The 25,011-nt window shown below is 38.3% G+C and overlaps 2 protein-coding genes across 13 annotated transcripts in view; one reads left to right on the forward strand and one right to left on the reverse strand.

The window, feature by feature from the left end:
- RALGPS1 (Ral GEF with PH domain and SH3 binding motif 1) overlaps window positions 1-25,011 on the forward strand; it is a 119,517-nt gene that overhangs the window by 40,884 nt on the left and 53,622 nt on the right. The gene's annotated exons all lie outside the window — the stretch shown is intronic.
- Window positions 310-22,882, reverse strand: ANGPTL2 (angiopoietin like 2). Its single transcript, XM_040606747.1, has 5 exons — window positions 22,544-22,882; window positions 12,926-13,782; window positions 3,003-3,196; window positions 2,494-2,764; window positions 310-1,960 (listed from the first exon to the last, which is right to left on the reverse strand). The coding sequence occupies exons 2-5, from the start codon at window positions 13,731-13,733 to the stop codon at window positions 1,761-1,763; spliced, it is 1,473 nt and encodes a 490-aa protein (XP_040462681.1). The 5' UTR covers window positions 13,734-13,782; window positions 22,544-22,882; the 3' UTR covers window positions 310-1,760.

A 25,011-nucleotide genomic window follows, 5' to 3' on the forward strand; every position in this document is an offset into this window, starting at 1 on the left:
TTTAATATTTCTTACCTAAAACTTAACTGTTTTCCATAGTCCAGTAGATAAACCAGTGGAAGATAAAGTTTGAATGCTGTTTGAAAATTTTGGGGTTTTTGTATGACCTACAGAAAGTTCTTCCTCCTTGAGATATGTGGAAATTCAGCTGAAAATTGCTTTGGTTTTGATGTTGTAATATTTATACGCTTCACACATGTTAATAGTAGTTACGTGTCTGAGTCATGAGGCAGAGTGGTGTGAAAGTAAGTAATTATCTGTACTTTGCTATGAGTTATCTGAACTAAAAGAGGATGAAATCTGAACATGTCAAAATAACATTTGTTGCTTTATTAACAGATTACAATATTACAGGGGTAATCTAATATTTTAAAAACCCTGCTTTCAGTTATATACAACACATGCTACATCACTTGTCAGTTTAATGCACATCATACTGTTGTAAAGAAGTGATGAGGTAATAAGGGAAAAAGTGTGCAAGCACACGCACACAAACACACAGTAATTATTCTACAGGCTTACTGAAGGTTATAGTTAACTTGTAGAGGCTTTTGCTCTCCCTCTTATACGCATTCTTTAACTTACATTTTTCTTAGTAGTTGTTGTTTTGAAATGGGTCTTATAACAATCTGTTCTAGAAACCTACCTCAGAATAATATTAGAATTATCCCAGTCTGTATTTCGTAGTTGTGACTGACCTCTAAATATAGATGAGTAAATCTATTTAATAATTTGACAGTAATATGTTATAATTGTGAAATATGGTAAATATAACTTCTCTTGGCTACAGGTTATTTCTTTATATAATTTTCGTCTACTGGCTAAGGATATTAAATAGCTTATATATTGGTATCCATCATTTGCCTGCAAAGTTGGATAGTCCCTTTAATTTATATACAGCCATTTCTGATTACAGAGGCTACGCAGCAGGTAATGACTGAAGTCAGGTACAAAATACTGTGACAGTTATTGTGTAGTATAACATTGTTGGCTATACGGCATGTTTTATATGTTTTAAATCTGGATGAATTTCCATATGCAGGTAGCTATGTCATTTTGGTAAGAAAAATCATTAGTGTTTTTAATCTAAAATACTTAAATCAAATGTGAATTCTGATTTAAAGGAGCAGATTATTAAAATGCTCAAAGTGAAGGAGAAGGACTGGATTTATCATGACAGTAGTGGTTTGGGTATCTGCTCTCCAAATCAAATCATGTAGTACTAACTTCATTCACGCAGTTAACAAAGATTAAATCAGAATAATCACACTAATGTACATATACCAGCTACACAGTTCAAAGGATATAATTTCCTGTGTCAAATGATTGCTAATAATAATAAAAAACTCTTGCTGTACAGTTTGTAATATTTCCTGTATTTTGAGAATATTTATACATAACATACAAAAATATTTAAATGTTATGGCAGTATTTTTACCATCCAGACTTAATTTACAGGGAATAAAAACCAGAAAGTTTATCAACAGTCCGTCTAAACTGCCAGTTCTAAAAGGCTTAATGGAACTACTTTTAGTACCAAGAGACATTCTGAACGTTATGTCATTTCAGTTCCTTTTTTTTCTTCAGCTTTTTTTTTTTTCTGGAACGATTATTGAAAATACAATATACAATCCTTCACATCTTAGCAATAAATGTACAATATCTTACATTCCTCATTTCTGAAAAGATAATTCCAGGTAATAACATCATAGCTTTACGTGATTTTTAGAACAAGAGAGCAAACCAACACAAGAATTATTTCAGTGGAATGTGTTTGGGTTAGGTCTTATCATCATAACAACTTTCTTCAGTGAATATGATCCTCCCCGGAATTCAGCCCAGTAAACGCCATCCTGATACCGACTGCGGTAGTGTCCTCCACGATACCAGACCCCATTGAGGTTTGAATGAGCACATGCATTGTACCACCATCCTCCCTTCTGGTAATGAGCACAGTTACCTGCAAAAGACAGCTCTGATTCAGTCTTAGGAGTAAATGAACAATCTTAGAGCAAGCAAGCAAAGCACAAAACCAAGTTTGGTTTTGGTTGTTGGTTTTTTGTTGTTTGCTTGTTTGACTGCGTGTTTAACTTGTAGATACTATGTAGTATGAGGTGAATTTAGGCTTCTTCAGGAGCCAGCTCTGTAGCTAGGTTCTACAGATAGACTCATTAGTGTTGCGTTCCCTTGCCGGAAAATTTATTTGCGTTACTGTTTCAAATAACCTCCCATAGTGTAGTTTACACACCCTTGTTTAGTGTAAATGATAAATATTTCAATGGGAATTTCTGTTTCGGTGTTAGTACCTATAAGGGTTGACACAGCAGTCTGTGCTTCAGAAGTTACTAATTGACAAATCTCTAAAAATGTAGTTTCTTTTTTTGCGTGTCTGTGTATGTCTAAGTATTTTTCCTTTTTAAAAAAGGAGAAGAAAAATATAAAAGGGGTGTGAGCAAGGCAAAAAAAGCAATGCAGCTGAAAGGGGCCTCGTACCTGTGTATACATCGTGGTCCCGATCCAGCGTGGTGAACTGTTTGCCGTTGTGCCAAGTGAAGGAGTCTCCCGCATTGCCATTGTAGCGTCCCAGTCTCAGCTTGTAGTACTCACTTTCTGGCTCCAGCCTGAAGCTAGCATACTCAGCAAATACTTTTCGACCTGACCAGTCTTCCATTGTTATGAGCAGTTTGTAGTTGCCTTGATTTGTTAACCAATAAATATTTTCTAATCCGAGCCAGTATTCTCCATCTATATTACCAAATCCTTGCTGTAAAGGAAGCAAGAGAAGCATGTTAATGTTGCGCATCTGTTTTAGTGGTAAATCTTAGTGTATTCTTAAGTAGAAAACCACAGTAACTTATTTTATAGAGACTTTCCCTTCTGGAAGGGTAAACACAAGCTCCTTTTCAAGTAAGCTGTTGGCCGGATTCTAAAATCACCTTTCTTATTGACCCTACTGATGATTTTAGAGGGTAGAAAACATTAAACTGCTCACTTGTCCTAACCTTGTATGTCTCCCAGTTCCTGAAAAAGTTGACAGAGCCGTCCAGCCGCCTCTGAATGACTGTCCAGCCGCCAGGGTCGTGCCGTTGGTCACACCAGACCTGCATAAGCTGGTTTGTGTTTTCTGGTTTTACAAGATAGATGGAGCTTGTATCGTGGCCGTCTTCTAATGCTTGTAGACAGTCTCTCCAGGGCCCTGTGTCAAAACAGAAGGACTCTGCATCACAATGCAGCTGAGCATACCTTTACTGCAGGGCCAGTTTTCAGTTGGTAGATTTTTACAGTAGATTTGCTCCTGCTGAATAGTACATTTGTTTTTCCTCTTATTGAAGGTACAGTATCTGCTAAGTGTTTGCAGGCAGGTTCATTTGTTGTAACTTCATTTCTGGAACATTTCACAATGAATTACTGATAAAAGGTAGATATTTTTTAAAAAATGTATTGTAAGGCAGCCACACTTACAACATTGATTATATCGTCAAAGAAACAAAATATGAATGACTCCATAGATAAGTATTAATAATTTCTTTTAGAAAACAAATGTGGTTTGATTCTTTCTATTTTTGAGAAATTCAGCTTTTTAGATCCCCAAAAATGTCACTGACACAGATATTAACAATGGAACTGGCAGCGCAAATTAATAATGTAGGTGTTACTGTTGCAGGTATTACCTTAATAAATGCTAACACAAGATACAAATGAAGATTTGTAACATGGAATGGCCATTTATATTGTGAGAGAGATTTTAGATAAATGAGAAGACTTTTAAAATACTTTGCATTCACAGAGATTACAGATATTGCTCTCCTATTTTCAGAAGGAGAGTGCACTTTTTTCCTTGAGTTTATAGAGTCCATAAAGAGCTTACTTTCAAAAAGAGTATCTTACATTCATGACTTTTATAGACACTTTCTCCAGTGGAAAGATAGATAGATTCATTAAGAATTTGAGGAATTTAGATACAAACGATTTACCAGTCTGTGGTGATACCTGCAGGTAGACTTCCCCAGCTGCTTTGCTGCCTGAGTTCAAGGGTGAAGTCAACAAGAATCCTTAGGATTAGAGACCTAATTCATTCCCCCTGCCGCCCGAATGAGGAGTCATATGTTGCTCTCAAGAGTAATTTATCTTCTAAATTATTTCAGTTCATCTACCCTTTTTCGTAATTCACTTCCAACACCGGTAATGATAGAGCTAATCTCGTACTCCGTAATTGAGTTAGTACTAAGTAAATTTTACAGAAACAACCTCAGTGTTTTGAAGGGTTGGGGTGGGGTTTTTTTGGTCTTTTTGACTAATTCATCAACAAGTTGGTGTACCAAGAGGCAGTCCAAGTTTTTGATCTGTACCCATGTGCTGCTCTTCTTTCCTTAGTCATGCTCACAGGCTGTTCCTAGAGTGCTGCTTCTAAGCCCCTTCTCCGTTTCTGTTGTGACTAACTGTTTGGATTTCTGGCAGTGTAGCTGTAGATGCAGTATTGTCTGACGCAGTTGCATGGCTACTTCTGTGACGTGGAAGAAGACAAATGTAATGAGTGCTGGTATTTCACATTGCTCTTGTTTATTTTATCACAATGTGTGTGGAGTGGCACTTACCAAAATCAAAAAAGAGCATGTCAGTTCAAAGTCATTATTGAAGAAACTCCTAAAACAGTAAACCACAGTTCTTTCATCTTGTCTTCATAAATACATAGCAGCGTATGATGTATTTACAGCTTTCTAATCTTGCAAGTTTTTTAGGCCACATGGCAACAGTGCTCTACTGCACGATTCTTTTCTCTGAAAGTGCTTTAAGATGAAGATAAACTGTTATAAATACTTCAAAGCAGAGTGTGCTACTACATTTGCATGACAGGTGGTTAGACTTCCAAAATTTTTTACTGAGCTGTATAGTCTGAGATTTGTCATCTGGCACCAGAAATTAAAGGGAACATACTGAAGATGACTGGCCCCAGCACAGATCTCTATAAGAGACCATGACTAATTCTGCCTCATGAAAAAATAATTAAGGGATATTTATGGTTTATTTATGAGGCTCGCTCTTTGTACTTTGCAGCTTAATTTCAACACCTTTAGGAAGAAACCTGTTCAGTGCTTTGTGGAAATATGTATGTACAGTTATCAACAAGAACTGTGTCTGCATAGGCACTGAGCCCTTCAAATACCTCTAAAAGTGATACAGAATTGGTATTACAAAACCCAAGCTGATTCTTATTCAAGGTGATTGGATGATGATGTGTGATTCAGACTGGTTTACTGCTTGTTCTACTGTTCTTAGCATATTTTCTATCAATTAGTGGAAATATTTTTTTTTCAGTATCACATTGGCCACCTTTCATTCCTCACATACCAAGGCAATTCTGTGAGATTACACATTAGTTAATTGTTTCATATTCAGTTCCCTTTAGAACTCTTGGCAGATGTGCTTTACTCTTTGCAGTTTGTTAGTATTCACTTTCCATTGGCTTTATATCCTCTTCTACCAACATTTCGGTTTGAGATAAATCCTGCAGGGTTCCCTCTTCGCCACTAACCTAGTCAACACGGGAACCTCAAAGTGTCCTCTCAGTGAATACTCATACCAGAATTAATTTAGATTTTCTACTGTTGCCTTCATTTTTGAGAGTATATCTTACATTTCCCTATAAACTTTTAGTCATGCTTCCTGCTCCTGATGTATTAGAAATCAGATTTATTATGCCCTTTTTTCCTTTTGCAAGTAATTCTTAAGATTATCATGTGTCTTTATATTTAACCTGACAGAATAGGTTGTTCTCTTATTTCCTGATTTGGACATGACTTCAGTGCTCTGAGTGATGTCATCTTTCTTGTAATACTGCTCTCTTACCAAGCTGCTAACCATGACAAGATTGCCTGGTCTTCTCAAAGTCCTTTTTTTGGGATGAAAGGATAGTTCTGGATTTCTGGTAGGGTGTCTTTAAACAGTCTCTATGGTACTTAAAAACTTTTTACCTTTTCAGTTAGCACTTCTAGTTTATGCATTTTTGTTTGTTAGAATATTCTGCTATTTTATGTCGTTTGTGACGCCATGTTTCGGATAGGCTATTATATCAAATTTTGCTAAACCCCCGATTTTCTAGTTCTTGGATCTGTTTTCTTTCTTTCCTTTTTTTTATGTGTGTGTTTTGTTTAAGTGGTAGCATTTGGAAGCACATATATGATTGGCTTGGCCTTGCATTTATATATTGGCATAATACTTCTTTACCCTGTTTAAATAATCTTCAGATCACATTTCAGTATTTCTTACTTGAATTGCTCCTATCCAGAGTTTTTACTTGATAGTACAGAATCTGCATTGCTTCACCTAAAGAATGTATCAGTTCAAACCACCGGCTTCATTAAGCCGTAATTAGCAGTATGAATATATAGTCTGTCTTGTTACTATGTATGTTTAATTTTCTATGCTACTAATGCCTTTTTTGAAAAAGTGTGTGACCATATAAGATTAGCATACACTGTATATTAATATTACGTTAACCTTAGCAGCATTGCTTGCTGCTCATTATTTAACTATTTCACTGTATTTTTTATAATGCAGCATGGGGTTAAAATGTTTACCTGCAAGTTTTATCTGGTAGAGTATAATGAACTGGTTTGTGTGCATGTTTGTCTAGGAATAATGTCTTCCACAGCAGTTGCACAAGAAAACATACATTTCATATCATTCATACAATTGGTGTAACTGGCTAGGAAATGTTTTGTTCTCAGAAAAAAATTGGTTGATTTGTTGGGTAAAGATGATGAATCATGTTCATTCAGTTTTCAAGTTCATCTTTCATTTGTCTTGTGTCTAGTCATCTTCCAGTGTTGCACTAGCAAATTCATACAAAGCAGAATATTTTTATAAACTATTTATGTAACTCTAGTTTATGCAGAATATGTAGCAGTGCTTCACATAACAGTGCTTGTCCTGTTGCGTGTAGAATTCTACATTCTAAGAAATTATTGTATCAGATCTGCTTGAGTTACTGACCTTGTGAGATAAACTTTTTGATGTTGTAAACTAAAACCTGTTGTAGATAAACCACATCTAATTTTTGCATTGGTATATTAAAACTTGCAGTTGCTAAGCATTAATGAATGCAAAGTTGCTGGGGTTTGGTATGTTATAGCCCTGCTTCCCACCCCAAACCTCTGGGTTGTAACTCTAAGGGGTTGTTGTTAGTGTCACAGCTAAACCATTTAATCCTTAAGTCTTTCATTAGACTTCTAGCTCTTTCAAACAAGTCTTAAGGAGCAATATTCCTAAATAGGACTATAGAAATTTTACTTGGAGTTAATATTTGCTTAGTAGAATGGAATACAATATAATTGCAGTCATTTTGAACAATTGTGGTGTTGACATCAGGTGACTTACTGGCTATTTACTGATATTTGTAAAATTTTTCTTATTTTTCTGTAGAATTTCAGTGATGTGTACATGTTCAGTATTTCGCAGAGAGGATTAAACTTACCTAACTTATTCTTTTGGGCATAAGTGGGAAACAAGAATGCACAAATAAGAATTTGAAGTAAACCATTTATGGATAAAATTGCAAATTCTTCTACTCTGAATCAAAACCAAGTATTTTTTACATTTTCTTTTATTTTTGCGAAGAATGAGAATGCACAACAGGAGCATTGGGGCATCTTTTTTACACTTCATAAAATAAGACTTTATGGGAAATGCGTGGATCAAAGTATGATGGTAGATCTTGCAGAGAAATTAACTTGTCTATTATAATGTGTGTATCTCTAAAATTATTTTATATCCAATGATGTCCACATTTTACAATACATTCTTTGAGCTTCTTTTCTCTAGAACATTTTACTGTGAGGCTGGGGTTCTTTAATTTATCTACATCATGTTTTTCTGCTTTGCTGCCGATGTTGTTGTTATGTAGTCATCAGCTTTTATCATCTGAAGAGGAAATAGACCATGACATCTCTGAAATTCCCAGTGCTTCAAATGTTACTAGTAAATTTCTAGCAAGATGCTATTCATCTATGTCTTGCCTCTCAAGTCTGCCACTTCAGATATGCCAGAGAAATACTTCAGAATTACTGTCTTGTTTTAGATCACAGCCATAATAATGTTTTCTTCTGAAATGCCTTCCTCTGAGTGTAAGCACAAGAGTCTAGTATCCTAGTACTGCATAAAGTTGTTAAAGAAAGGGCCACTGCTCTTAAGATTTTGAATTCTAAGTGACTTACAGAGTAGGCTGTTTCAAAAATACTCATGTAGAAATAAGATGAGCACTTTAAAGAGAGTTCTATACACATGACTTACAATTTGGTTAAAATTCATTTCTGTGGCAGTTACTATGCTCTCCAGTTCAGATTCCTGTGTTTTGACTAAGGTAAATGCAGTTGGGCCACTCATATTACTGGTTGGCCAGCAGTAGCAGATATTGCCTCTTTTTCTGCAAAAAAAATTGGGCAGCAACTGTGTAAACTTCCTTTATAGCTTATGTGCCATTGTTAGGAGAAAAGGATGGGTTTTTTTACTAGGACTGTTATTTTATAGTAACAAAATGTTAAGTCTTCCTTCTGATTTCATCTTGTTCTCCCTTGAAAAAGGAGAGCATCCTGACTTTCAGACAGATAATTTTGATAAAATCACTTCTAGGGAGTGAGGCAGACCTTTGAGGAATAGTACCTTTGTCATCTAAACAGTACATGTTTACTGGCACAAACGCATTTAACTACAAAAGTTTGGTCGTATTAGACGTCTAGGATGGAGATACAGCTGTGTAATGAAGAGACCACACACTTATGTTACATAAAGACCAGAACAGGTTTTGATAACTGACTGTGTGAGATGTACTGTATTGCTTTGGATGTGCACCCATTTATGCCAAGTTGAAGAAGGTGAAATAAGTCTTAAAATTGCATCTGCAATTCTGCTAACCCAAACCACGTGATTTTTTTTTTTCCCCAACTGTTTTTGTCTTGCATCTCCTTTATTTCTGTTTTCTGCAGCCATTAATGGTGTTTGGATTAATAAAAAATTTCTCTAATCATATTTTATTTCTTGACCTTAACTTGAATAATTAAACTGTACTAAACATGTTCTCAAATATTTTCTCAAATATTTTTTTAATGTGCAATTAAAAAATAAAAAGGAGAGGGTGCTAGGATTATCATAGAACGGTTTGGGTTGGAAGGGACCTTTAAAGGCCACCTAGTCCAAGCCCCCTGCAGTGAGCAGGGACATCTCCAACTAGATCAGGTTGCTCAGAGCCCTGTCCAGCCTGGCCTTGAATGTTTCCAGGGATGGGGCATCTGCCACCTCTCTGGGCACCCTGTGCCAGTGTTTTACCACCCTCATTGTAAAGAATTTCTTCCTTGTGCCTACTCTGAATCTACCTTCTTTTAGTTTAAAGCCATTGCCCCTTGTCCTGTCGCTACAGGCCCTGCTAAAATGTCCCTCTCCTGCTTTCTTGCCAGCCCCTTTAGGTGCTGTCAGGCTGCTCAAAGGTCTCCGGGGAGCCTTCCCTTCTCCAGGCTGAACGGCCCTAACTCTCTCAGCCCTTCCTCACAGGAGAGGTGCTCCAGCCCTCTGAGATCTTTATGGCCCTCCTCTGGACCTGCTCCAACAGGTCCATGTAAATAAAGATTCACTTAATTGTGCTCTGCACTAATACTTTCACACTGCATTATTTTTTACAAAAATTAGATTTCATATTTCAGGCTCTTGTATATGACTTTTATGGATTTGGTGAGAGTCTGTAATCATATATTGTGCTTCATGGGGAACTGGAAGCTTGGGTCCACATAGCTTTTAATTCATTTTGAATCATTAACACAAATGAAAGGGAAATACAAGATGTGTTTTAAAACAGTGAAATAACTGAAGTCACATTCTACACAGTTTATGTGCATAATTAACTTAAATGTGTGGGTTTTGACACTTGTTGCCTACCTCTTCCAACTGTCTCTTGGTTGGGAAAAGAATACAGCAAATAAAAAAAATACATAGCAAGTTTTTGGAATTTGTTAGGGATGAGGTTGTCATAGATACCTAAAATAGAGAAAGCAAAAAAACACAGGATATATTATATTTTAACCTAGTTAGTAGAGAAGAATTGACTGAAAATGTGAAATGGAAAGCAGTGTAGGTGATCGTGGTTGGGAAATAACAGAGGCCACAATTCTTAAGAAAGGAAAATGAAAAGCAAAACTAAGAAAATGAACTTAAATGTAACAGACACCAGCAAATTCAGAGTGTGTAGAGAGAAAATGCTTTAGACAGTCAGTACAAGTGAAGAGTTTGAGTTTGTTGAAGAGTCTCCGAGGACGTTGCAATAGACTTTGCTATTGTAGAAGGTGGCTATGGAAAAGGATAAGAAACTGAGCTGGCTAAATCATGACCTTTCCAGTAGCTTTGGAGATATGAAGAAGGCTCAGACAAAGCAGATGCTAGCTCCAGGTATTAGGCATGGCTGTTGTCTGTGGGGTTGGTTTCCTTCTTTGTTTTTAACAAAACAACAACCAACAGCCCCCCACCCCCAAAAAATAAACCCAACAGTGCAGACAAAACGTATAAAATGAAGTAAAGCTACTGAGAGTAGTAAGACACTAGTAAGGCTATGATCAAGGGAAAATAGTGGTCTGATCCTTTGTGAGGAAGGAGAGCTGTCAACAGATTAAACTTGAGAAGGCATTTAACATTTTTCTTCCATTTTGCCTCAGTTTCATTGCACAGGTTGGGTGATCAGTGGTTAGTAGAGCCAGGAGCTTTGACAAAGGTTGAGAACTCAAGACATAGTATAGAAAGGACTGGACAAATGGATTTTTTTCCCAGTGGCTGGGGAGTTGTGTGGTGGGTTTTGTTTGTTTTGGGGGGTGGTAGGGGTGGTTTTGTGGGTTTCTCCTAGTGCATTCTAAACACCTGGCTGAAGCATCATTTACACCATTAATTGTGGGATAGGATTTTGTTTGAGATGTGCTTTTTGAGGGGAGAATATTCTGGAGGATGAGGAAAAGGTATTTACGTGTTCCTTGCCCAAAAAGGAAGGTGAGGAGACGGGATGAGGATACCCTGGAAGTGAACAGTTGAATAGCTTAACTTGAGTTGTCAGAAATTTGCTTGAACAAACCAAACTGCTGCAAACAAGAAAATAGAGAGAAATGAGCATTGTAATGGATTTGTGCAGAAGAAATGTGAGACTTCTTTTTCTGGTAAGTTATATAGATAAGGGAGAAGTAGCAGGTGTCAAATCTTATTTTAGAATCGTGGACTTAGGAAGGGACTTCTGGAGATGAGCATGAAAAATAGCTGGATAAGCAAAGCAGCACTTCCTCAGGTGAAGATCTAGAGAGGTTCTAGAGGGCTGTAAGTTGCTGACAAGTCTGTGTTTTACTTTGCAAAAAAGGAAGGTGCTGTATGAGGATAGATCAACAAAAGTACTCTGCACATGAAGTAACTTTTCTATTCTGCTCTGTGATGGTGAAGCCTCAGCTCCAGTTTGGGTACTTAAAAGCACAAGAGTGTACAGGAAGGGGAAAGGTCTTAACACTTGAAAGATACTTCACTTACAGAAAGATAGGAAATAAAGCTTGAACCTACTCTGAGATCGAAGTCAAGATGTAATTATTAAAGAGGCTATCCTGTAGTGTATTGCTCCAAAGAAATTGTAATAGACCTGAATTTTTTCTAATTTGTTTTTGTGTTTGTTTGGGTTTTTGTTGTTGGTTTTTGGGTTTTGTTTTTTTTTTTTTTTTACATAGAACATTAGAATCATGATATTTTTGGCTGAGGTTCTGCATGCCAAAATGCAAGCTTTGGTGAGTTAATCTCTGGCAATATTGTGAAAAACTGCTTTGTAGCAAAGTGCTTTAGAGACTGCTTTAGACTGAAAGACCTGCTCAAGTTTATTTCATTGTGGATATTCCCATGGAGAAATAAGGTTTTTGTTTTGGGTTGGTTTGTGTTGGTTTTTTAATGTGACAGTGGTATTATTTGATAACTTTAAAGAGTTCGATGATGTCTTTTGGAATATGTTGCAGATAGCCTTGAAATACATTCTGAGTGCAGTTTGTGTGCCTGTCTTAGTTTCAGGTATCTTTTGGTCCCCTATCTTTTTTCTGAAGCAAGTACATTTTGCCCAGACACTGAAGAACAGAATTCTCTTGTATGGGACACATATTATTTGAACTACATTTTTTAAATATGTGGCACCATATATGAAACTGGGTTCTTTACCTGTTACTTCTTTATCATGTAGATCAATTGATCTCTAATGTGATTTCAGATGCCTCTAATCTTGCTTACAGCAGAACTCTTAAGACTCTTAGAGAGCTGTGTATTATCCCTTACTGTTCCACCACTTGCTTCCCTTTGCTCCTGTCTTAGAACACTAGTGCCCTGTAGGAGGTACAGAGCAGATACATAATCCTTTTTGAGTTACATGAGCACAAAAAGTATCACATGCTAGATCAGCTAATCTGTAATAACTTCATAAATGTTTACACAAAGAGTGTCAAACCCCTTCAGATGTCATGAATTGTAACAGTTCTGTCTTGGGCACAGGTAAATAAAATTTAGATGATTGACTGTTGATTAGTAAGATTTTTCTGCAGCTCCTTTATCCCAAACATGTAATATAAATGGTGGGTTTGTCCTGGCAAACTAACATGAGAAAAATCTGTGGGGCTAGTGTATCTGAATCTGTTAAATTCAGAATTCTTTTTTTTTTTTTTTGCTTCCTTTCTGTGCTTGTACAACACATATATGAAAAATACACAAGACATAAACAGACAACCTCAGATCTAAGAAATCTCACTTAGTTAAAAATAATTAATTTGCATTTATTTTGCTAAATAAATTCTGTCTCCATTTTTTTATATTACAGTTAAAATGTTCCCCACTGCATAGTAGCAGAAACTAATGCAGATGTATCAATAACAATAATATTACTTACCAGATGGTTTATCAGTTGAGGTTGGAATACTAGTAACTGCCGGCATAGTTGGTAAGGTAGGTGGCAGAACCTTTAAGTTCTGATCACTCTGAATCTCATTAGTAGATATCTGGTTAATAATGCGATTGTAAGTAGGAGGCTGGTATACTTTATTTGGTGGCTGTGGAGTTTGTGGCAGTGGCTTTATGGGTGGCATTCTTTGACAGTGTTCTTCCAGTTGGGCAATTATTATTGACTGATTATTGGCAATTGACATCAGATGTTGGTACTTGTGCTCCAGGTCTTTGTACTTGTTTGCAAGCTGTAACATATCTGCAGTTTGGTTCAAAATCTTATTTTCAAGTTGAGAAAGTTCTAAGGCATTGTCACGTTTTCGGATAATTTCATGTAGTAACTGCATATAGAGTTGTGTGACACGAGAATTCATATTTCTGCTCTCTTTTCTTAAGAGTTTAACCTCATTAACAATCCCGCCATCCACCTCTACCAGTTGCTGGAGAGTTTCTATTTGTCTCTTTTGTTTAAGAAGTTCATTGTTAAGTAACTGTAATTCTTGTTTATTTACCCTGTTTTCAAGTAGAACTTCAGGCTCCTTAGAATTAACACAAATGGCACCTGTCACTCTCTGCTGAGGTACAATAAAGGTATAAGTGCATTTGTCCTGTGTGTCACTGGAACGCTTATGTCTGTTCATATAAATGAATTCTTGTTCTGTTTCCTCATCATTGCCTTCAAATTCCTGTGTTTTGCTAGCAGTAGCTCCCACAACAGCGATTAGCATTAAACAGATGAATCTTGTTGTCATCATGATCCTCTAGTTCTGGTCAAATATTCTTCTGCAAAGAAGCTTTTAAAATCTGTTTTAAAATAAATTCAACAGTAAGTAACAAATAGGAAATCAATGCAAACTTAAAATTGATAATCTGTTCTACAGCTTACAAAATACTACACAGTAACTAGTATGTCTGCATACAAATGAGGTATTTTTCTTATCCAGCATGATCTTCTGTTGGCTAAGGACGTCGTGGGCAATAGTTGTGTCATTCTGTGGCCAAAACTGTGGTTACTAGTTGCTAGTGTATCTAAACCCTGCCAAGAACCACAAGAAACTAAGTAATAAATGCCAGAATTTGAAGAGTTTTTTCTTCTAGGCAAGTACCACAAAAGTTTCCAGGATTGGTGTTTTCATTTTAATAGGAATTATATTTTCATTTCTTACAGTTACAAATATAACTTTTAAATGTAAATGGAATGTAAGTTAATATGTGTTGTTAAAAGTTCTAAAAATATCAAATACCTCATTTGCAGTATTTTACAACTGCAGGTATGTTGCAGGAGATGTAGCTTAGGTGAAATGTAACAATTTTAGTCAGCAGTATTGAACCTCATAGTTAAAAAAAAAAGGAAAAACTTACTCCATATTAGTCCTTATAATTATAAAATAAAAACTCTACTTCCCAGATATCATAGGCAGTAAAATTTGTTGGTTTTTCAGACTAGTAGAATTTACAACTAAAATATTTATTGTGACTCTTACTATAGACACTGTCTTTACACTCAACCTGATCATTTAGCTTCTTAGTCCTTTCTTGGAAGGGTAAAAACACATATGTGCATGATGGGCAAAGATGACCCCCAGCTATTAAAATTAGCTAGTAGTGTTTATTGATGTAGTGCAACAGTACCCTTTTGGTGGAATTAAAGTAACTTAGCTCTCAGAGGAGACTCATAGCCAAGGTGGAAATTTGAGGCATCGCAGTCTCTTAAGAAGTAAGTCAATACCAGAACATTGTAGGCAACAGTTGTCTTGGAAACATGAGCTTAGCATTGTCACTATTGCCAGGAATGCCCTTGTCACAGACCAGTCTTATCAGCTGCTTGAACAGCACTCTGCTAGCATGTATTTCTACCAGCTTTTTGTTGGTGCTGCCATCATATTTTTCTTTGCTTGTAAAACTGCACATGAAATAAGAATTAACAAGAAATAAGCTTAAATAACTGTCACCTTTCTACTTGGTCATCTTTAGTACAATGATTTTTTTTTTTAATGACTTGAAATGATAATTGTAACAGCTGTGAGAAGCTGGCACAAGTCCAGCTGAGCACTGCCCACATGGATAGCTGGAGGCTGGCAGACATGACATATAAGGAGCAGCAGAAAGAGCTAGGTTTGTTTAGCCTCCAGACGAGAAGGTGAAGGAGACATCTTGCTGGTGTCCTCAGCTACTTAACGGGTGTTTGTAAAAATGGATTCTTTTTGGAAGTGCACAGTGAAAGTATAATGGTCAATGGATACAGATTGCTGCAGGAAAAATGCATTCTGTGTTTTAGAAAAAAAGGATTTCACAGTGAGTGTGACAAAGGACCAAAGCGGTGGTAGAATCTCCATTCCTGGAAATACATAGTTTCGATTTAGGCAAGGCTCTGAGCAGCATTGCCTAATGTTGAAATTAGCTTTGCTTTGCAAGATCAAGGTGAGGTCCCATCCAGTCTGAATTGTCCTGTGATTCTAGGCAGCTGCTGAGTTTTAAGAAATTTTTTTGAGTTTCAAGATACTGATGGATATGCATGCTAAAATACTTATTCATAGGGTTGTTAGTCACTCAGATTTTTTTCTGTTGTTTTGCAGTAAACCATAGAACTTACTGTAAATGTTTCAAACAAAAGCGCCAGGACCTGATCCTTCTTAAAGTTTTTGGATATACCTTTTTGCCTCAGTTTCTTATTTGGAATAAACTCACTTTCGGTTTTGCAAATGGAAAGGAATTGTGCTTTTCAGAACTTGTCAAAAATCTTGAAAACTTATGAGATAAGAGTTTGCAGTTTGACATGGTTTCTGTAAGTAAAGGAATGGTATTTGGAGCCCTGGAAAACAAGGAACATAAATTCACCCCAGACAGCTTTAACTTGCATAATAAGCATTTGCACAGCAGGTCACACTTGGAAACCCTGGCAGTTTTCCAGGGCTCATATTCCTGCACAGATGGACTGTTTTTGCAAATGTGTCTCACATATAGGTGTAAAATGGATTTTATTTCACTGTTTGAATTTAAATTCTCCCCCCCCCAACTGTAATTACTGTGACCATTGAAAAGAAACTAATTTTTTCCTCAGTTCACTTGTCTTTGTTAGAGCATCTCATGTCTTCAGTTGAGCATTTGGGGTGCACATTCTTTTCCAGGCTGAGGAAATACAGAGCAACATATAACAGTTTGATTTTTCCCTCAGTTTTTTTTAAGAACTGTTTAGGAAAAAAATGGAACAGAGTTCATCAGACTCGTCTTAACGTATCAGTTCAAACATCTTTCAAAATAGAACAGAACAGGCTATTTCAGCTGGAAGGGACCTACAATGATCACCTAGTCCCACTGCCTGGCCACTGCAGGGCTGACCAAAAGTTACAGCACAGTATTAAGGGCATTGTCCAAATGCCTCTTAAACACTAACAGGCACAGGGCATCAGCCACCTCTCTGGGATGCCTCTTCTGGGGCTTGACCACTGTTTGGAGAAGGTAAGCCATCAGTGAATGACACCAGCATGATTAGGCCATGCTGAAATGTTTCTCTCTCATGGCCTTGCCTGCATGTCACTTTTTCTAAGGTGTTCTTCCTGTAAGAAAAAAGACCGGAAGGAAAAGTACATTGGTAAGAGAATGCTCCTGTACCAAGAGAAACAAGCACCATACTGTCTTCAGATGTCCTTCTTCCTGCAGTCTGTTTATGAAGTGATCTCTTAAGTCTTTTGTTGTCTGTACTTGTTCAATTAAAAAAAAGAAGTGTTCTGAATAAGGCCTATTTTTTCCATATTGTGATGGACTACATAACATAAATGGCATTCTTTCTTTTCTGCAGCTGGATTTAAATGACATTCATAAACCATGCTTATTTGAACAACTCTCAATGATTAATCTTTCAGGGAGGAAAAAAGCTTACTGGAGGAAGTGGGGAGGGAAGCCAGAGGAACAATTTCAGGGAAGAATTTAATGCTTTTTAGTGTCTTCCCCTTTGAGTAGGAGGACATCAGAATTTCTTCCCATGGGAGAGGAAGATATTATTTATTTGATGTCTAACACACTAGCTTTCAGTTTTCTTCTATTGCGCTCATGCCAAGTAATAGCTAGTGTTCTTTATACGTAACTAGTGCTGTTGCTTGCTGATTGCTGTTCTTCCTGTTTCTCTGGCTCAGCCCTGCTCTTCCTCTCTCCCTCTCCCAATAACTCTTCTGCCATGGACTGGGAGGGAACTGTATCACTTGGACCATATTTGTCCCCAGCGCAGAACTGCACTTAGGCAGCTGTACACTTTTCAAGCTCACCATTGCACAAAGCTACACTATACAAAAGCATGCTTGCAGGTTTGGTGCAGATTTTCTTAATTACTGGAAATGGAGCACGTCTGTCTTTTATCCTCCTGCACACTGACAAACTTGAACAAGCAAGCATACAAACAAAAAACAGGAGAAGTGAAAGAAGCACACTTAGAAAGATAGATATGTGTCATTTTAATCAAAAATCAAATAGAACTTCTAATTAGGAAAAGTATGGAAGTTTGTAATAATTCCATTTCCAGATTCTGGCTGTTCAAGACTTTTGTACACGTAAAAGCACTTTTCATGGGAGTTCAGTTGGCACAAACTTGCCCTAGTGCAGATACACTTCAAACTGTGTTTGGTTACCCTACTGGGCAGTATAGATTGCTTTATTCAGGCAAAATGGCTGGGTTTGGTGTTGGGTTTTTTTTCTTATTTGTCTTTTGCTAGTATAACTGCATCTGTATGAAAACTTGTGGCAGCGTTGTTGTGTGGATTATAATCATAGTATTTTTCATACTCCTAGCCAGCATAAGTGCTTTGGTTGAAATTTCAGTTTGTAGACCAAATGTTGGCCCCTATCTGTGTATATAACTGAAAGTAGGTAATAATAGGTTGGTTTGTTTGTTTGTTCATTGTTTGCCCAACTGAGGATGTTCCCATGATCTGCTGAAAAAAGAGGAAATAAACTTTCTGAAAGGGTATCAGATGTTTCAGGATTTGATTGTTTTTTCCTGTCCTTTAAAGGGAAAATGAAAAGAAAATCTTTCTTTGGCTGGCTGTGCTTTGAAATATTTTTCTGTCCTGTACTCTCTCATGCCTATATGGGACTTCTGATTAGTCAAAATATATTGCCTTTTGATTGTTACGGATATATGATTTGAGTATTACACCATCTAAAATTATGCAGGTGTTTCACATCGTGTAGTTTAATCACTGTCATGATCCTGAAATAATACAAGGCAAAAATACTTCTACGTGCGAAGTATCACTGGCAAATGCTCACTTTTTAATCAGCTTGCCATAAGAGGAAGCATTAATTTATTTTTTTTAAGCTACCTGAACACATTTCATTGTGGATATTTCAACACGTATACCTTTTTCATTATTTGTAAGTTCTGATGCCATGCTTCAGAGGATCTCATTTTTACAAAATAGACGGGTTGACTATCTCTTTCAGGTTTTATGAAATATTTTACTCATTCTTGGGCTTTTCTTTTTACAGAAGAGAACAAAGGTATGTTTCCATCACATGAAAAATATATTTGTAATAACAAAATAAAGCATCGTTAAGCTTATTTGAAAATACTGCCAATAGTCTTTCAGTGCTATGGCTGTTCTTTGTTGCGTGAAATTTGTTCATAAAATAGATGTTTGCAGTGTTGCTTTGGAAAGAAAGGTGTTCGTGAAAGCCTGAGTGTATGCTGTGGGCCGTGTTGCATCTAGACCTCAAGTAGTTTTGCAGTGTGGAGTCTTTCAGCCATTGAGAGATTGGCAACTTGCCTCTGGGAGTTCATACAATATTCTTTTTACAGCTATGCTTTTCAGTGTTTTGCAAAAAAAGAGCTGAGATTATAGGAAGAACACTGCGTGGTGGCTGAACACTGAACTTTATTATGCTTTGCTTTGGATTACAAGTCTGTTCAAGGAGGAAATGTTTTGACATTGAAGGAAGACACCACCTGTAGTATAGCCTTTTGGAGAAATACAAAAGCAAAATAATGATCTGTGTAAGTCCTGTGTGGAAAACCTCTTAACTAAGACAAACATGGAAAACAACTGCCTAGATTTCAAACCGGAATATAAATTTTTTATCTTAAATTGCATTGGTATGCATGGGTTACTCCTACAGGAAAGGAACATAAAGGAACCCAGTAGGTGAAAGTAGTAAACTGGTTTTTGCTGCTGCTCTTGTTTTTCTATATATAGTAAACTGTTATTAAGCCAGAGGACTGTAGGTATGAAAGTGTGATGCGCTGAGCTACATAAATGCAGCTTTTGTACGAGCGATATGTGACACTGTCTATCCTTGGGGACTGCTTTACAGAGAAGGCAATTTTCTGTGCTAAAACTAGGATATTAGAGAAGAGGATTTCTGGGGACTTCATTAACTATTTGAATGGCAGTATAGTTGAATTTATTACGATGGTAATCTAATCAAGAAAAAACACTATCAATTTTGTTTGAGGATCCAATACATCAGAACCTGGTAATATAATGAAGGTAGAAGCAATTCTCTAAAAAGTGAGACTAGATTTTTAATGGCTTGTATGTCACACAGCTCAGGAACTAAGGAGGCATTTTTAGTTTACAGGGCTTCAGTTATAATATGGTAATTTTTTATGGTAAACATGGTGAAGGAGTAGATTTTCCTATGTGACTTTTTACACTTAGGCAGGAGTGCTCAGTAAACTGTCAAAATAAAATAGGATTCTCCATTTAAGTCATTTTACCTTTGGGATAACAACTATTGTTTTTACAACAAACCACTACCATTTTCTATCGCTGTCACTCGGCCTCCCTAAAAAGGCTCCCAGAGTATTACATCCCTTAGAGAGTTAATTCCAGAATTTGTGTGTGTGTGTGTTATTATTTCACTCTCTATTTTCTATACATGGTTTTATTTGTGTCATACATTCTTTGTTGTTGTTGTTAATAGGTGAGTTTAATTTCTTTAAAGAGTGGATAGGCAAGGTCCAACACTGACAGCTTGCTCCCATCCTTGTAACTTGCTCTGACTCAAGGGCTTGTAGTCCAGAGGCTGGATTGGTGAGAGTGTGTGCAGGTCTGACATGCCAGAATCTAACACACCGTAACAAAACTGATACTTCAGAGCCTTTCAGAAATACCCAGATGATGAAAAAAACACATATATAAGAAGGATGAGGTACACACTCTTGGCACAACACAGTTTTCTGACCTTTCCCTGTACAGTTGTTTTGACTTAGAAGAAACCAGTAGCAGTGATATCCTACATACAGTTGAGTTCATTTTGCTACGCTAAATTGCTGTTACAAAATTCAGTTCTGTGGGTTAATCAGTTCTTGTGTGCTGGCCATAATTAATATAACGAGGCTAGCAGTCATTCAGTGAGCTGGCTTTTCCTACATATCTTACATGCTGTGGTACCTTTTGTGCAAACTGCTCAAGCATTTAGACATATAAATGAAGGCGCATTCGCAAAAGGCATAGTGTCAGCTGTTACCACATTGATTCTTGAAAAGATAAACTGTTTTATTTGATTGTGTGAATTCACATTTCTATCATGAAGAAACATTAAAAACAGCAACAGATCTTCACTGTTTCTTTAATACTTTTGTCTCTGATGCTAAAAGGGATTTTTAGATTAGTGCAGTTTTACATTTTAATTGGATTGTAAAAACAATGGAGCAAGGGTGTCGAAAATGAAGATCAGAGGGCTTGCTTTGTTTTTTTTCTTAACAAACATTAATTCTTGCTTCTGCAGTATCCTTTGATAGTCAGTGTTTGTGGACTTGCAGTTAGCTGGCATGTTCCAGGCACCAGGCCAGTAATATGATCTGGATTTCACAACATCATTGTGATAAGATAGATAAGCATGAATTTTCTGAAGCTGCTTTCTTTCTTACTCCCTGCCCCTTTTCTCAGAGCTCTGTTCTTACTCCTTCTCCCAAACATTCTCTTGCATGGAATTACATTAATCTATCCTCCCAATTTTTCAGGTAGTCTTTATATTTAATGTGACTTAATTTTTGCTCCTTTTCTAAGGAGAGAGACTTCCACTGGTATGGGTTTTCTTTCAGAATTAACTAGTGTGGTTTGATTTTTAGATGAAGAGTACTGCTGTTAAAAACCTGATCACAGGATTTTTTTTTCCAGTTTCGTAAAAGGAAATGGCAATTCACAGTGAAAATACAGCACAGTACTGTGCATGCCACATGTATTAGGGAAAGCTTTTAAGTTTCATTTGAAGTTTCAAAGTAAATATATATAATAGAGGATAAGGAAGGGCTGACACCTAACAGCATGCAGCTTCAATTATGAAAACATGATGTAAAACTAAATTGAACAATTTAACCCCAAACTCACAGGGGGAATGATTTTTGGGGGTTTGCCACTAGTTACAAATTACATTGTAAGCAGTGTCACACTATCAGAAACCAATTAATTGCTTTAGATACTTTTACTACAATGTATTCTATACTCAGCTTTTCTGTCTACTTAAAATTGTGGTGAAATTTCAGTTCAAACACTAGTTCATTCTTAAAAGGAAAACTTTTTTCATTGAGGGGAATGGATGACTAAATCAACGCTTCAGAATGAGAGTAACTTAATTAGCTCTTGGAGAGCTTTTGTTTTTAAGTACTATTAAGTGCTGCAAGAAACCATGTATCTTTTGCTGCCATGTAACTTTTTTTTTAAGTTTTGGCAAAAGGTAGCTTTTTTAGTTATAAGAAGTACAAATTTTCTGTCTGGATTACCAAGAATTTTAGTCATGCTGTTTGTGGATTGTTTTTTGTGCTTTACTAAAGTTCTGTCATAGATGTGGAATGTAATTATTGAGAGGGCACTGCTTTTGTTGTTGCTTCCCTTAACAGTGGCCTCACCTTATTTTCACTTAATCCAATCACCACTAAAAGGTGCTCATACTGTGTGTGCTCATATGTGCGCATGCAGATTGTCCATAATAGTCCTTAAACAGATTCATGTCTTAATAAATGTGACTCATTTTGCCCATGAAAAATAGCAGTTAGATCATACAGTAAATATGTAACACTTACACAGAGGTACTCGTAAATGCTGGGTTCTTTTTTAAATGAAATTTTTGCAAAATCTTTCAAATACTTATTGTATAGACTAAAGTTCCAGGAACTTTTACATCCCCTTGATGAGACACGAAGGTAAGACTGAATTAAGAGACACAGGTGGTCCTTTAGGAAAGCGATCACAGAAATTAGTATGTCCTAGAAAGTTTGTTGAAAGGCAAGTATACATTTTCGGTGCATTAGAGGAAGCATGAAGCCCACAGTTACATACAGAATTAGATGAGACTGAAAAGATTTCGTATTCCTGAAAATCATGGCAAGAAGGCTCTTTGCTGCCTGGCATCTGTGTCTCAACGTGAGACACTACGTCTAATGTCTCAACTATCTTTACAGCTGTATTTTACTATGTTCGTTTTTTGGTTTTGTTTTTTTTTTTTTTTTTTTGAAAGGAACGAGCAGGCTCTAGCTGGGTGTCGCGGGGCGCAGCACTGTCCCCCCCGCCCCCCACCCGCCCCGGGCCGCCCGCCCGTGGGGGGCCCCGGCGCCGGCCGCGCTCTGCCTTACCCGGGCCGGCTGGGGCCGCGCTCCGCGCTGCTGCGCCCTCAGCGCGCCTCCATCAGCGGGCGGCGGGGCCGCTCGGCCGCGGCAGCCTCGGGAGCGCTGCGCGGCGGCGGCGGCGGGCTGCCAGAGGCTTCTCCGTTTTTCTTCTTCCAGGCGCCCCGCAACCGGGCTCCCCGGGCGCAGCCCCGCTGCCGTGGGGGCGCGGCGGGACCTTCTCCTGGCGAGAGGGGCGAGCCCAGCGCTGGGATTCACAGCCTTGCGCCCATCGCCCCGCGCCAGGCGCCAGCAGCCTGGCTCGGACCTCGGCTCCTTTGTGGCAGGCTCACATCCTGGCGGGGGGAAAAGGCAGGGAAAAAAAAAAAGAAAGTCAGGCCCGCACGGAGCTGGTTGGACAAGCGCGCTTCCTCCTCCCACCGGCGCCGGGACCCGCCAGCGACAGACCTCCTGGCCCCGCCGCGGGCCCGCCCGCTCGCCCGGGGCTGCCTCTCGCCACGCCGCCGGCAGCCGCGGGCTCGGCCGGGCACGGCGGGCGGGCCGGCAGCCCCGGGGGCCACCGGCTCAGGGCTGGCCGTCGACCAGCGTGGGAAGCGCCGCACCCCCTGCGTGTGAAAGCGATGACCTTCGGCCTCGGGCGGAGGTCGCGGGGCAGTGCCCGAGCGGGCGGGCCTGCCGGGCAGCCGCTGTCCGCGCCTCGGCTGCCCCTCGGGTCGGGCGGCAGCGGCAAGCGCGGCCGCGTTACTCGGGGCAGCGCCGCTGCACTGCTTCCCGGGACATGCCTGTCGCGAAACGGCCAGCTCCCAGAAACGGAGGAAAATGAAATTGTCCAAATTCAAGCAAACTCTTAAAATGATCGAACGCAGGTTGAGAATCGGTAACGCGACGGAACGTCGGCGCGTGTGTTCGGTCGTTGTTCGCCGTGCCCGGCGTGCGGGGGCCGGGGCCGCTGCCCGGCCTCGCTGTGCGGCTGCGGCGGGCCCACCCGCCTGCCAAGGTGTTTGAATTAACGTCGAATGTGTCTTTAAAGATGCATTTATAACTTGTTGGGAATCTTGCAAAGAAATTTTAAAAATTAAAAGTGAAACTTCATAGTATTCAAATGTATAAAAATGTAAAACAGTTTAGCTACTTTTTGTCAGCACTTTAGCAAACCGAACTTATTTCAGTCATTGTATCTCACAGTCATCTTTAGAAAGCAGTACCACATGGACATGATATATTTGTTCATGGTTTTTCAGGCAGTTTTAAAGAACCTGGGTTTTGAAGAAATGGAGCAAACCAATACAAGGCCACTTAGATTAATCAAAGGGCAAATAAAGAGGTTTAAAGGTACTGGATTAAAATAAACTGTCCATGTTAAAATGTGGACAAGGAGCAGATATTTCCATTGTAAGAGTGAATGTCTACTGTGTCAGGAAAAAACCACATGGAAATGTATTATGTGAGTAATTCGGTATGCCTTAGGCTTTTTAAGTTTCTTGCACCTCCGCTGTATGGCCTGGGACTCCTGCAGGGAATATTAATGCCATTTATTAGTTACTGTTGTTATGTTACCACCATTTTCTAATTTAACTCAAAAAACTTACACCTTTCCATATTGAAAGAAAGGAGGCACAAAACCAGGCACTGAAGTCAGTTCAGCCCTATGGGGTAGCATAGTCTAGATACTTGGGGTTAAAGCAGTCCAAAAGCTTTTCCCATGCACTGGTTTGATATGGAAAAAGCTGGTTTAATTGAACCAGAATGTGATTCTACTCACTTTTGACAGATTTAGCAATAGGCCCATTAAATTTTCTTGCAGCTGGCATATGATTCACACTCCTTGATTATTGCCCAGGGGCCTTTTCAGCCACAACTGCCCAGAGGTGGGGGGGTGCAAGAGCGGAGTGAGTGGGCTGCCCGAGCCTTGCCCGAGGCACTGAGCAGGCTGTTCCTGCCCTGATCCGTTTCTCAGCTTCCTGACTACTAAGAAAGCTGGAAAGGTGATTCCCTACCTACATTATATTATTTGAGTATTCCATTTTCACTTTAAAATTAGTATTTTAAGATTCTTTGCTTTTGTAGAAAAATACAGGTTTCTGACTTGTGTTGTGCTCCAGAGCACCAAAGTCCTTGGAAGTACAAGATTTCCCAAGGATAAAGTTTTTTGTTTAGGACTGTATTCATAAGTTACCCATAATCTCTTTTAAGCTCTTTAACACATGCTTAAGTTCCATCGATTTTAAGGCACTTATATGCCTAAAAATTTTACCCAGTGAAGGAGACTAGAGACTTACCTTGTGGTGTGTTTTTTAGTCATCAATGTTCTCTTACAGATAATGGTGTTATAAATAAAAATATTCAAGACATCAAAAAATAGCCAAGATTAAGTGCTGAATGCTTTTTTGCCTTTTTAAAGATAAATGGCCCGTTCCTGGAAGTTTTTGAGTATGGGTCACTCCAAACTGTGCATGACAAAGCTGCTCTGTTTCTTC

Source organism: Falco naumanni, chromosome 9 (genome assembly GCF_017639655.2).
Source record: "Falco naumanni isolate bFalNau1 chromosome 9, bFalNau1.pat, whole genome shotgun sequence".
Taxonomy (NCBI): domain Eukaryota; kingdom Metazoa; phylum Chordata; class Aves; order Falconiformes; family Falconidae; genus Falco; species Falco naumanni.